Source organism: Monodon monoceros, unplaced genomic scaffold (genome assembly GCF_005190385.1).
Source record: "Monodon monoceros isolate NGI ecotype Baffin Bay Population unplaced genomic scaffold, NGI_Narwhal_1 Super_Scaffold_4, whole genome shotgun sequence".
NCBI lineage: Eukaryota > Metazoa > Chordata > Mammalia > Artiodactyla > Monodontidae > Monodon > Monodon monoceros.
The window spans coordinates 52,088,536-52,103,275 of record NW_021703781.1 but is presented as its reverse complement, the minus strand read 5'-3'; the positions used below and the strand labels follow the sequence as shown (position 1 = coordinate 52,103,275).

Genomic DNA, 14,740 nt, shown 5'->3' with positions numbered 1-14,740 from the left:
GATAGCTAGTGGGAAGCAGCCGCATAGCCCAGGGAGATCAGCTCGGTGCCTTGTGACTACCTAGAGGGGTGGGATAGGGAGGGTGGGAGGGAGATGCAAGAGGGAGGAGATATGGGGATATATGGGTACATATAGCTGATTTACTTTGTTGTACAGCAGAAACTAACACACCATTGTAAAGCAATTATGTTCCAATAAAGATGTAAAAAACCAAAACAAAACATAAACTGATCAAGGCTTATGTGTTGCTTTTGATTATTATATCACTTTTAATCTGGAATAATTACTACCCTTTATCTTCATGTCATTGATTTGTTGAAGCATTCAGGCCTATTGTAGAATATTCCACATTTTAAATTTGTCTTACTGTTTTTTCAAGGTTATTTAACCTGTTCCTTTATCCCTTTCTATGTAGTTCCTATAAACCACAAGTTAGGTTTAGAGGCTTGATTAGATTCAGGTTAAGCATTTTTGGCAAAGATTCATAGGTGATGTTTGTATACATCATATTGCATCACATTAGGAGGCACAGAATGTAGATTGTCTTTCTCTCAGTAATGCTAATTTTGCTACTTGCCACATCTCTCAATTATAAAGGTACATTTTCCCCTTTGCAAGTAGTAAGTAACCTGCAGGGCAATTAACTAATATAATGGTTTAGCATCCACTGATAATCCTGCTGGACAGTATAACTATATTGTGTATCACAAAACAGTGATTTTCTAATTATATTATTAATCTTTATTAGCTGACTTTCTTCTTTGGAGAAGAGCTTTCCTTCTCTCTCTTAGTCTCTTTTATTATGAGTCTCTGTAGACTCATGGATTTTTAGTTATTCAAAGTGTTAGTCAATTTCAGTTGTTAATTTTGATATTCAAATTGTACCAAATTTGGCCTGTGATAGTCCTTGTAAGCTGCTTCCTGCTGTGTCTTTTTGACAGGACTCCATTAGTCTTTGAGTGTTTCCATCCTGGCATAAATGTCCCCAGCTTACTTTATACTTGCTCTACCCTGGGCCTGGAATCAATTATTTTCTTCAGGGAGCCCTAGTTTCTTCCACTGACACTGGGCATATGTACTGATTGTTTCTTGGGTGTCATTGCTTCTAGACTCTTTGAGGGCAAGGAATAGAATTAAAATTTTTTTAAAAAGAAATCATTAGTTCATATTAGTATTTCCAATTCAGATTTTTAAAAAATTTTAAAAATAATATTGTTATTCATTTATTTTAAGCTCAAAATAATTACATACCATTTGTGAAGAGAAAGTACATGTGCTTAGGCTAGTAGCAATGACTATGTTTCTCTCATCTATATTTGACACTAGGCTGAGTGGAAAGAGATAAGGGATAGCTTAAGAGACTTGACAGCAGGACTCTGATTTTCAAGACATTAACAGGATTTGTTGACATAGTTTTGAAGGTTTTTTAAAAAAATATATTGGTCAGATCTATTCAGAAGTTCCAGGCTGTGAATTAGGTATGTACTGGCTATTCCACTGAATTTTAGGTATTTACGTGGATTTTGTTGATGGAGACAGTAGTTTTAGATACATCTTCAATCTTTATCAGGGTTTCTTTTTTTCCCTCTATTTGAGACATCCTAAAAAATAATTTCATATCTTCCTCAAAGTAAAATAGAGGATTAAAATAGTTGTTCAGAGGATTTTTTTTTACATGTTTATTGGAGTATAATTTAACACTACAGAGCTTTTTCTTGACTTCTTTTACTTTATATTTGTATAAATGTAAATTTTTACATTGTAAATTCCAGATTTTAATAGCATTTATATATGTTAGTTGCTTTATCCTACAATATAATAAATTAATTTCAAAATAATACAACTATTACTACTAACAATAAACTTCTGTAAATCTGTTGATGGAAGTTTAGGATTTCCTTACAGGTCCTTTTCCCTTGAATATATCTCACTAAGGTTGTATAGTCAGAATACAGTTTTCAAAAGTGAGGTGGAATAATTCCTTTCTCTGTGCTTATGTTATCATTTAAAAAAACATATTTATTTACTTATTTGGCTGTGCCAGATCTTAGTTATGACATGCGGGAACGTCATTGCAGCATGCGGGATCTTTAGTTGCAGCATGTGAGATCTTTAATTGCGGCATGCGAACTCTTAGTTTTGGCATGTGGGATCTAGTTTGCTGACTAGGGATTGAACCTGGCCCCCTGCATTGGGAGCATGGCGTCTTAGCCACTGGACCACCAGGGAAGTCCCTTTTTTTTTTTTTCAATTTGATACGCAGATATATTTTTTTGTTGTTGTTGTACAGGTTTAGTGTTTGCCTCTTTTCCTTTTGGGTTTAATTTTATTTTTTGAACCTCTGGTATATTTATATGGTTAAAAAGTCAAAACTACACAAAAAGGTATATTTAGAGAAATTTCAGTCCTTTCCCTAACCATTTTCATTGTTTTCTGGTTTATTCTCTTAGTGTTTTCTTTGTGTTTCTTTTTGTAAAAACAAATTATTGTGTATATGTGTGTATATTTTTATTTCCTCTTCTTCCTTACACAAGTGCTTCATACACTGCTCTGTAACTTTTCTCACTCAACAGCAGATCCTGGAAATCACTCATATCAGTTCGTAAAGTGTTTCTTCCCTCCCTCCCTTCTCTCATTTTTAATAACTGCATAGTACTCTGTTGTATGGATGTATAAAAGTTTATTTAACCATCCTCCTATTAATAGACATTTCGGTTGTGTCTAATATTTTGATTAATCTTATGCAAGTATGTTTTGTATTTCTGGAGTAATATCTTCAGGATAGATTTTCAGAAGTGAAATTTCTGGTTTAAAGGGTAAATGAAAATGTAATTTTTTTAGATGCTGCCAAATTCTCTTTCATAGTGGTTGCATTATTTACACTTCTACTAGGACTGTATCAGGATACTTATCACAGGATTCCGGGTAATATACCAATAAGCTAAATTCCTCCTTGTCTGTTGTTACTCCATAGTAATTCTAAATGGTATTTTCTATACAGTGATTCTAAAATGTGATTTAGGGACCACTTGAAATTTGTAAGGATTTGGGGGTAGTTTCTGTCAAATATAAACATTACTACAAATGTCTGTTGTGGCTAATTTGAAAAAATTATATATATACACACACATATGCCATATATGATTTTTAAAACTACAGTAGTGTCTTGTCACAGTTTTCCTGTTGGATTTGTTGAGCTATCTTTTTGGTGGCAAGAAAAAGGAAACTATGAAATAGGGTATTTTGAGGATCTTTTGTTTTTCCAGAGTAATCTGCCAGTCAGATCATTTTAAGAACCCCTGTCCTTATGACCTGAAAGAATTTTAGATTCTGCTAACCATTTGTTCTTGTTTTTCTTTTATATCCTGCCCAGGCTCCTGCTTATATTCGGGAATGTGCCAGATTGAACTATTTGGGTTCTAGAACGCAAGCATCAAAGGTAAGAATAGGAATTTGCTCTTAGCCCAAACAAGGAGAGAGCTAGTTAAGATTAGTGGAGTTTTTTTTTTTTTTTTGCGGTACGCGGGCCTCTCACTGTTGTGGCCTCTCCCGTTGTGGAGCACAGGCTCCGGACGTGCAGGCTCAGCGGCCGTGGCTCACGGGCCTAGCCACTCTGCGGCATGTGGGATCTTCCCGGATTGGGGCACTAACCCATGTCCCCTGCATCGGCAGGCGGACTGTCAACCACTGCGCCACCAGGGAAGCCCAAATTAGTGGAGTTTTAAAACAAAGTATGAAATCAAAGTAAAGACATAAGAAAATAAAATGTGTTATAGTTGAAAAAAACAGTCTGTAAATAGCAAATGTATTAAATATTTTTAGTTATGAAAGTAGTTTTATGTAATACATTCTTTCAAGTTTGGTGGTAAGGTAACACTCTGAAATGTCTAGAAGACTTGAGACCTTATGAGCTTTAGAAAGCAAATGTGTGATGCTTATTAATTAACAAGATTACATGATTATTGAGTTTTAAAAGTGAGAAGTTTAAAAAAACATCACAAGCACTTTTTGATGATTTTTTTTTTAGTCTGTCTTGATTAGAAACTTAAGCTGTCATCTTATGCTTTTTTTTCTGCTCCTGTTGGTTTCTACCTCTCATTCAGCAAATATTTGGTGTGACCAGGAAAACAGTATTTTATTTCAGCTAGTTTAACTGGAGTATGGTTTTTCTTAGAGAGTTGTTTTTGTTCCTCTACCACTGCTGTGTAGTTATCACATATTGTCATGTGAGCACCAGCCAAGAACCAGTGTACTTGGTCTCTAAGATGGGTCTGTCACGTTAGTATCTAGATGATTTTTTAGATGATTTTAAACTTATAGCTTAACTTCAATTTCTTCTTCAATGAAATGGGAGTAATATACTTTCACTGCTTAACTCATAGGATACCAATGAAAATTACGTGAGATTAAAGGATGCTCTGAAAACTGGACTATTATATAAATATAATTTTTGGTGACAATATTCTAAATGAATTTAGGTTTTCTGGGCAGGTCATGGGAATGGGCTGTTGATATAGTCTATAATTGTAGGTTTCTCCTTATCTGATGATAGTATTTAGATTTTTCTCGTTCCTACATGTAAGAGTATATACCTTGTTTCCCACATTTCCCCTTTTTTTGTTCCAGTGTGGTGGGAATCTGGAAACAAAGCTGGCAGGATATATTAATTCACTTTTCTTTTAAATTTTCCATAGGATGATCTTGATCTGATAGCTTCGTGTCATACCAGCTCCTTCCAAGTGACAAGATCTCAGAAATGGAACCGGCGAGATTCCTGCCTTCATCAGGAGGAGACCCAGCAGCGTACAGGAGAGGCACTAAGAGAATTGTTCCAACATGTTCACAATATGCCAGAGTCGGCAAAGAAGAAACAGCTTATCAGACAGGTGCCAAATGCAGGGAGACAGTGACGGGGCTTTAGGAATGTGATTTTTGCTTGTAGAATCACTAGGGAATATTATTAAGAATTTCATTTAATTTTTGTCTCTTACTGGTCCAAGCTTTGGTTTAGCCAAGAAAGCAAACTTGTCTATGGAACCTCAGTGGTGATCTCTGTACTATTGCCCCACTAGAGAAAGGGGTGGAGGCTCTTGGATTTCTAGAGTAAGCAGAAGGATCCAATGTGGTTAGTTTCTCTAATTTGGTCATGTATGACATTTAAACCCTTCATATTTTCTTGGCAAATAACTTAATCTTGCTGAATTTCAGTTTTCTTGTTTGTAAAATGGTAATTGGAATGCCCATGTTTCATGGTTGTAAAGATTAGAAAGAATCTATGTAAAGTGGCTGCCATAGCAGAGAAAAAGTGGTAGTTCTTACTAGTGACATTGTTTGCAGTTAGAAAACACTAAATCAAGGGCCTAGTGTGATACTAGAAATAGGAATTCTAGTGGCTGAGTTTGTTTTTTTTGGAGCTATGGGAGCAAAATTAGGTCTCTCATTTGCTATCTTGAGACTCAAAGTATAGCTTGAGTAAATATTGATGACTTGGTTAGTTTCTTTCTCAGGAAATTTATTTTGTCTCAGCCCCTCTTGAATTTTAGCTAAACAGGCAAGGTCAGCCTCTTACTTCTTATTCGACTGGAACTTTCTTGAGGGATGTCTGTGTTTTTATTTATTTTTTTATATCTAACCTCAAGCATGGGGCCAGACAGAAACAAGTGCTTAGAAATGTTGAACTGAGCTGTTCTTAACAATTGACAAAGTCCTTTAAGAGAAATTTTCTGTCACTCTCTTTGTTTTGTTTTTTTAATATTTATTTATTTAGGCTGCACTGGGTCTTAGTTGCAGCATGTGGGCTTCTTAGTTGCGGCATGCATGTGGGATCTAGTTCCCCGACCAGGGATTGAACCTGGGCCCCCTGCATTGGGAGCACGGAGTCTTACCCACTGGACCACCAGGGAATTCCCTTTGTCACTCTCTTTGAAGTTACTTTGAGATCTAGCAAACTGTGCTATGACTGGAATTTTAGAGGGTGTTGGCCAAGTAGTATTAACAGATTTAAAGCAGTGTAGTGATTTAATTCTTGGTAGAAACTAAGCCAGTAATTCAGGTAGGACAGGTGTAAATGACTTCCCTCATCAAGAACACTGAGGGTTAAAGATTATACAAAGGAAAAAACATTAGTTTTGCTCTTTTTAGAAAAATAGGAAATTATAGAGAAGGATTAAAAGAAAATAAATCACTCATCCTAGCAGTGCTTACATATTGGGTATTTCTTTCAGTCTTTTTCCTGTGGATATATTGGGTTGGACAAAAAAGTTAGTTGGCCAATGCAATATTTTGGAATATGGAAAAAGTTTTTTTTCCATACGGAAAAACCTGAACGAACTTTTTGGCCAAGGCAATATTTTGACGTAGTTATGATCATACCATATACTTTCTTTTATTTCTCCCTTTTTCATTAAACATTACAGCCTAAGCATTTTCTCATGCATGCTTACAAACTCCTCACATACATTTAAAATATTGCCATTTATTTTTGAAGAAACTATACTTTTACTGTTCTTGATGATTATACATAATTTATTCTCCATGATTATAAAAATAATGAGTACTCACTACAGAAACATCGAAACCTCCAGAAGAGTGTCAAGAAGAAATTAAAAATCACCTGTTATCATCCAGGATAACCACTGATAACATCTTGGAGTATTTCCTTCTTGTATTTCTTTCCATGAATATGTATTTCATATTTTTTTTGTTTATTGAGATCATAATACATATGCAGTTTTTAAAATATCCTACCCTTTTTTTTTTTTGCGGTACGCGGTCATCTCACTGCTGTGGCCTCTCCCGTTGCAGAGCACAGGCTCCGGATGCGCAGGCTCAGCGGCCATGGCTCACGGGCGCAGCCGCTCCACGGCATGTGGGATCTTCCCGGACCGGGGCACAAACCCGTGTCTCCTGCATCGGCAGGCGGACTCTCAACCACTGCGCCACCAGGGAAGCCCTATCCTGCCCTTTTCATATAACATTATATCAGAGCATTTTCCATGTCATTAAAAGACTGTAAACATTTTTAATGGTTGCATATATTTTATTGTATATAACCTGATATATATATATACAGTTTGTCCTCTACTGGACATATTAGGGGAAATTAGGTCATTTTGGGGACTTCCTTGGTCGCACAGTGGTTAAGAATCCGCCTACCAATGCAGGGGACACGGGTTCAATCCCTGGTCTGGGAAGATTCCACATGCCGTGGAGCAACTAAGCCCGTGCACCACAACTATTGAAGCCCGCACACCTAGAGCCCGTGCTCTGCAACAAGAGAAGCCACTGCAATGAGAAGCCCGTGCGCTGCAGCGAAGACCCAACACAGCCAAAAATAAATAAATTTAAAAAAAAAGAAATTAGGTCATTTTTTAGTTTATACATATTTGTTCATAAGTATTCTCATTGCAGATTATTTCCTAGAAGTGGCATGACCAAAGGGTATGCGTTTTCTGGAGCTGTTACAGCTACTAGGTTTCTTTTAATATATAGGTCCATCCTTCTTTCCCCTCCTATTTTTTTCCTCCCTAAAAATTGCTGAAGTTTGTTTGAATAAACTTTTCAATTTGAAATAATTTAGGTTGGGAGAAAAATTGCAAAGAAAGTACAGAATTCCCACATATCCTTCACCTAGTTCCTCCTAATGCTAACGTTGTCAAAACTAATAAATTAACATTAGTACATTACTAGTAACATTACAGGCTTTATTTAGATTTTACCAGTTTTAACACTAATATCTTTTTCTGTTCTAGGATCCAATACAGATAGCACATTGCATTTAAACACACATAAACCATCCTCTCTCTCTCTTTGCACTTTGTTTGTGAAAGAAACCAGATTCTTTGTCTCCCACAGTCTGGATTTTGCTGATTGCATCCCTGTGGTATTACTTAAGATGTTTCTTAGTCCTCTGTATTTGCTATAAACTGGTAGTTAGATCTAATTCTAGAAGCTTGATCTGATTCCAGAAGCTTGATCTGATTCCAATTTGATTGTTTTGGGGTGTGTATTATTTAATTTAATTTAATTTACCTTCAGGCTAGTTTAATACATTTTGACTTCTTCTTGGTGGCATAATTTTTGCCTTTGTGATTTGCTTGCCAACCTACTAATCCATGTATGTACAGATTCACTTATTCCTGGGCTTTTCTGGGTATTTCCACTTAGTTATTGATTGTCACAGAATGCTATCTCTTGATGGGAGACTACTAACAAAATGTTCTTTATGTTTTCTAGTTTAATAAGCATTCTGAGACCCAAACACCAGGACGAGAACCTTCTACCCTCCGGGTGCAGAAGAGGGCCCGTTCACGGTCCTTCAGTGGCCTTATTAAGGTAGGTACACTGTGCTGTCATTTTCAGCATTGATCGTGAGAAAATTTAACAGTCTGACTCTTCTTATGCATAAACAGTTTTATTCTGTTCTTTGGGATTCTATGAAGGCTTCACTTGTAAGGGGAAAAGAATAGAATTTGGAAAAGCTTTTATTTTTCAAAGCATTTTTCTGTGTTTCAAATCAGAGAAGGGGCTCTATGATTGGAGAAGTAAGGGATAAAGGAAATAAAGGTCCTTTTGTCTCTTCTGGGGCTGAGGACAGAGTCCTCATCCCTGAGTAGAGAATCTCTTTTGGTTCATGACCTGCTTTGTGCTACATACTTCATTGTGCAATTTGCTAAAGTTATGGAAAAGTGAGAAAGTTGACAGAGACTGGAAATGGATTTTCTAATAGGCTAATGAGTTTTAGGTAACTCAGATTTTTGTGAGCTTAATATTTTGATCAGTTGTTTTGTTCTCTTCCTTTGTCTCAAATTCTTTAAAAATCTTGTTTTTAAAACATGCAATATGTACTTCTGTGATGTTGCTACCATCGCTGTCTGTAGGTTCAATTTATTTGAGTCTTCATTGATGATCTGAACTTGTAGTTAAGGAATATTGCCAGCAGGTGGCAGTAGATAGCTGATTATGGGGTTCAAATTTCCAGGCATAAACAAAGGCAAGGTTCTAACTAGTTAATTTGGAGAGAGATTAGCACTGTTCTGCGTTCTACAAGTTTTCTTTTTAAAATTGTTTAACATTATTAACGTTTATAAATCCAGCGACATTAAGGAGATCTTTGCTTAAAAGTTGTGCTCTTAAAAAAAAATACCTTGTAATATATATATATATATATGTGTGTGTGTATTTTTAAAACTGTAGTTGTTAGCAGTTGCAACTTCATCTTACTCTAATTTTGGTTGTAGTTATTATCATTAATAGCAGTTTAGAATTCACTCAATCCTATCCACTGGGGCCAGTAGCCTTGGGACATTAGGTTTGCTTGACATCAAAAAGAGTGAAAAGGCAACTCACAGAATGAGAGGAAATATTTGCAGAATATATATCTTATGAGCGGTTAATATCCAGAATATAAAAAGAACTCTTACAACAACAGCAAAGAAAATCAATCCATATTAAAAAATGTGCAGGGCTTTTTTCAGCCATCTTGGACCCTGTGGAGGCCTGCTGGGAACAGGACTTCTAAAATGACAAATATGTCTGGAAGGCTGTGGTCCAAGGCCATTTTTGCTGGCTATAAGCGGGATCTATGGAACCAGAGGGAGCACGCAGCTCTTCTGAAAATTGAAGGTGTATATGCTCGAGATGAAACTGAATTCTATCTAGTCAAGAGATGTGCTTACGTGTACAAAGCAAAGAACAACACAGTAACTCCTGGTGGAAAACCTAACAAAACCAGAGTAATCTGGGGAAAGATAACTCGTGCTCATGGAAACAGTGGCATGGTTTGTGCCAAATTCCAAAGCAACCTTCCTGCTAAGGCCATTGGACACAGAATCCATGTGATGCTGTACCCTTCAAGGATTTAAACTTACTGAAAAGTAAATAAATAAAAGTGTGGATTAAAAAAAAAAAATGTGCAGGGACTGCCCTGGTGGTCCAGTGGTTAAGACTCCACGCTTCCACTGCAGGGGACATGGGTTTGATCTCTGGTCAGGGAACTGAGATCCCACATGCTGCACAGCATGGCCCAAAAGAAAAAAAAAAAAAAGGCAAAGGATTTAAATAGGCATTTTTCTGAAGAAGATAAAACGCTCAATATCCCTTATCATTAAGGAACTGCAAATGAAAACCACAATGAGATAACAATTCACACTCACTAGGATGGCTATTATCAACAAAACAGAAAATAGCAAGGTAAGGATGTGGAGAAATTGGAACCCTTGTGTACTGTTGGTGGGAACGTTAAATGGTGCAACCACTATGGAAAACAGTATGGCAGTTCCTCAAAAACTAAAAATAGAACTACCATATAATCAAGCAATTCCAAGTAAGGATATGAACAGATATTTGTATACATGTTTGTAGTGGCATTATTTACAATCAAAAGGCGAAAGCCACTCAAGTGTTCGTTGATGGATGAATGGATAAACAAAATGTGGTATATATGAACAATGGAACAGTACTCAGCCTTAAAAAAGAAGAAAGTTCCGACACATGCTGCAACATAGATTAAGCTTGAGAACATCATGCTAAGTGAAATAAGCCAGTCACAAAAGAACAAATATTGTATTATTCCACTTATATGAGGTACCTACAGTAGTCAAATCCATAGAAACAGAAAGTAGAATGGTGGTTGTCAGGGACTAAGGGTCTGGGGGGAATTGGGATTATTGTTCAATGGGTACAGAGTTTCTGTTTGTGAAGATGAAAAATTTCTGGGATGTGGTGATGGTTGCACAGCAATATGACTGTACTTTACACTACTGAACTGTACACCAGAGAATGGTTAAAATGATAAACTTTATGTTATGTATATTTTACCATAATTAAAAAAAATTCCCTTTGCTAGAACCCCAAAAGTGTATTCACCTGCTTAGACGTGGCAAGTAAAATGAGCATCCTTGGTTCATTTTACTTGGAAGTCTGTCATTCCCTCTGACTTCCTGTCATAGAGATGATTGGTAACAAGAAAAGTTACAGTCCAATAAGTGTTTCTCTGTGTGTTAGTCAAACATGTTTCTTTAACTGAAGTTAGATGGGTATAGTTTTCTCTTCATAGTGAGCTCTTCTCCTGCAGTTGGTTCTAGAAGTGTTGCTAATTATTGCTTGAAATGTAAAAATATAGTATCCTCTTGGCAGCTGCCCTCTTCAGAGCATTTAGAACTTTAGAGTTATAAAAGAGTTTATAATTGTATCAGGAGAAAACATTTTAGAAAAATAATTTTAAACACAATGTTAGCAAGTTTTATAGGACAGAAGGGTAAACTGTTTTCATTATAAATGAAGAGACTTTCAAGCTAATAATAGATGCAGGTTTCTGCTCGATAGCAAAGGAGTAATGAAATTTCTGTTAAAAAATTCACTGGAAGCTGAATTTTATAGCTAGTCCTGTGGCTCCTGGTATCCCCAGTTCAGCTTACTCTGAGGTGATATCTGACTTCTGAAAGGAAGATGTACTGGCCTTATTTTTCTAGCACTTCTGTGTTTTAGCTGTTTGATTTCTATCCTGCTTTGATACTTTGTTTTTGGCTAGACTTTTTTTCCTCCAAAATTCGTCTCATGTAAATGATTTATTACAGAATATGCCTACTAATATTTATATTTTAAAGTTTAATGTTCTAGTTTTGATATGTTCCTTTTTTTGGAATTCAAATTTATTCTCTAAGGGGAAAAAAGAAAGATTTCTTCAAAGATGGTAGAATTGTCACTGTCAACTGATACAGTAGGTTACATTAGCTTTTAAGCTGTTCAGAGATGAAAGGGCTTTTAGTCTTGCTCTGAATATCTGTATAATCATGTGACCCTTTTAAGAAGGCCCGTACCCTTTTATGGCTGTACTAGAAACTATTAGAGAATTTCTCCAAATTTTCCAATCCTGTGTGAGGAGGACATGACAGGGAAGCAGAATCTTTGAGTGGACCCAGTGTAAGTGTCTTTTAGTGGGGAGGGGGAGGAGGGGACTCTTAAAAGGTGCCAGAGACAATATGTCTTTAGGGAAAAAATTATACTGGTAGGTAACTGGTGTTTCTTTTATGGCCTCAGGAGCACTGTAATTGGCCTGTATTAGTTGGTTTAAATCAACTATAAAGTTGCTTTTAACATTTCAGCCCTTTAATTGGTTTAAAGAGGAATAGTGATCACCTAAAGAAAGGCAGTGATCTCAGGTTTTTTAGTAACATGCTTTGACCTCTCTTGTATAAGATGCCTGGGGGAATTTATCAAAGAGCTGAGATTTTTTTTAACTTAAGAAACTATAGTTTTGAAGACCAGTATAATTATAATATAGATATTGTAGATGTTTATAAATCAAATATTTTCTCTTCCTAAATCAGCGGAAGGTCCTGGGAAATCAGATGATGTCAGAAAAGAAAAACAAGTACCCTACTCCAGAATCTGTAGCCATTGATGAATTGAAGAGAGCCAGCAAAGAAAATATAAATTTAGTAAGATACTATTCTTTGTAGTTTCTCTTTGTATGTGTTCATTTATAGAAAGGAAGAAAATTAATATACTGTCGTCTGTTTTACTGTGTTTCTTTGGGCCATATTCAACTATGCCTTTTCCCCAGTCTTTTCATTTATGCTGACTTCTTTCTGTAGGTTTTCATTGATTCATTCAACAAACATTTTGAGTTCAAGGAAGATATAGCCAGCCATAAGCAGAAATGACAAATGCAGTGAAATAGCTCCACACACAAAGTGCTCGAGGGAGCAGTTTTTACTGGGAGACTCCACAGGGTGGGTAACATTTGAGCCAGGCCTGCTCGGCACTGCAGTACGTGTGGAGTGGTCCTTCAAGTTATCCCAGGAATGGTTACTTCATTAAGCCAGAAATAAAACAGTTAAGATTAATGAGATCTAAATACGTTGGTAAAACTCTTCATATTGAAATTGAAAAAGTAAATAATTCCTCTGTTAGTAAAGTCTGTCTATAGAAATGACATTAGGACATTTAAGCCACTATAAAATTTTCTTGTTACAGTTATTTTCTGGCTCTCCAGCTGTCATGATGACACCAACAAGACTGAAATGGTCTGAGGGGAAGAAAGAGGGGAAAAAAGGTACTAATTGTACTTATTCTGTGTGTCTTATGAATGTAGTTCCTTTCTGTCTCTAGTCAGTAGCATATTTTGAATCCCCAGTGTGGTATGGTTGTAGTCAGAAGAGATGTAAAAATTATAAGGCTGGGTCCTGCCCTTGAGTTCATTTAGCAGATGGTTATTGAGCAACTACTCAGCACTGTCCCAGGTGCTGAGGGGCAGAGCTGTGAACACAGACCCACACGGTCCCTGCATTCTTGGACAGATGGGACACGTGAAAAATATCTTAAGAATACTTGTTAAGCAAATTAAAAGCAAGTGTAAACTAACTTGTGAAACCAAGTACAGGAGTGCTGAGAAGATGTTCAGTAAACATGGAACAGTTATGTTCCTTTTCTGCGCAGACTTTAGCTTTGTTTATTCAATAAAGCTTTCCAGATAAACAGCTCATGCTGAAGGACCCTGGAAATCATATCATACAACATGTTTTTGAGGATGTTTAGGGTAAAAAGGATTATTTAGTGCTGGGACTGCTGATTGTCGGAGGCTCAGTTGGTGAAGTGCAGTGGCTGCTGTGCTTTCCTCTGAGGAAGCCATGTGGCTAACTGGAAAGGCCAGGGGATTTGTAGTTAGACCTAATTTGAGGCATCATTCCTCTGGCCTGGGAAAACCACTCATTCTCAGCCTACTTCTTCCTCTGCAAATGGGGATAATAGTTATATCTACTTCCCAGATTTCTTATGAGGCTCAATTGAAATTATGTTTTGGAAGCACATTGTGATTGTTAAAGCATTAACAAGTAGTAGTAATTGTTACTGAAGAAAACTGGGTGAGGCTTGGTCTTGTTTTATAAGGCTTGTGTTGCAGATGAAGCGATCTCTGGTGTGATATGCTCATTTTACCAGAGATTTGAGCATAATTACTATTTGAGACATCAGCAATAGAAAGAGAACACAAGCCCAATCCTTATAGATAAATCTTTGTTCTTTTCTAGGAAGTTAGATTTCAGTATGGTCTTCTTACTTATCCTTGAATGAATTATCTGAACTCTCTTTTCTTTCCTTGTTGCCTCTGGCTTCTAGGCTGGGCTGTCTGATTGAGGTAAGTTTGGCGTTTGGATTCTGTGTCTAAATATTTCTACCTGTATCTTCATAAGTCAAAACCAAGCATAAGTTATTTTTATTTTTATTATTTTTATTTTTGGCTGCGTTGGGTGTTCGTTGCAGTGCGCAGGCTTCTCATTGCAGTGGCTTCTCTTGTTGCGGAGCACGGGCTCTAGGCACACGGGCTCAGTAGTTGTGGCGCACAGGCTTAGTTGCTCTGCGGCATGTGGGATCTTTCCGGACCAGGGCTCAAATCTGTGTCTCCTGCATTGGCAGGCAGATTCTTAACCACTGAACCACCAGGGAAGTCCCAGCATAAGTTATTTTTGAAGGATACATTGTATCAATTACACCTTTTCTTGCTTTCATTTTTGAAGATAAGAAATGTCTTTCTATGTCGACAGCTCTACTTTTGGAAGAAAGAAATGCATTAAAAAAATAAGTCAGGACTTCCCTGGTGGTGCAGTGGTTGAGAATCCACGGGTTTGAGCCCTGGTCTGGGAAGATCCCACATACCGCAGAGCAACTAAGACTGTGTGCCACAACTACTGAGCCTGTGTGCCACAACTACTGAGCCCGCATGCCTAGAGCCCATGCTCTG

At 36.9% G+C, this 14,740-nt stretch overlaps 1 protein-coding gene and 1 pseudogene across 3 annotated transcripts in view; both read left to right on the top strand.

Annotated features, from left to right (window-relative positions):
• ARHGAP19 (Rho GTPase activating protein 19) overlaps positions 1-14,740 on the top strand; it is a 61,491-nt gene that overhangs the window by 38,908 nt on the left and 7,843 nt on the right. For all 3 annotated transcript variants that reach the window (XM_029245816.1, XM_029245817.1, XM_029245815.1), the window contains exons 7-12: positions 3,374-3,439; positions 4,695-4,886; positions 8,236-8,334; positions 12,330-12,440; positions 12,979-13,057; positions 14,119-14,137. In XM_029245816.1, the coding sequence (XP_029101649.1) occupies positions 3,374-3,439; positions 4,695-4,886; positions 8,236-8,334; positions 12,330-12,440; positions 12,979-13,057; positions 14,119-14,132 (561 nt within the window). In that variant the 3' untranslated portion in view covers positions 14,133-14,137. The remainder of the gene's footprint in view (positions 1-3,373; positions 3,440-4,694; positions 4,887-8,235; positions 8,335-12,329; positions 12,441-12,978; positions 13,058-14,118; positions 14,138-14,740) is intronic.
• LOC114908985 lies at positions 9,330-10,045 on the top strand (annotated as a pseudogene).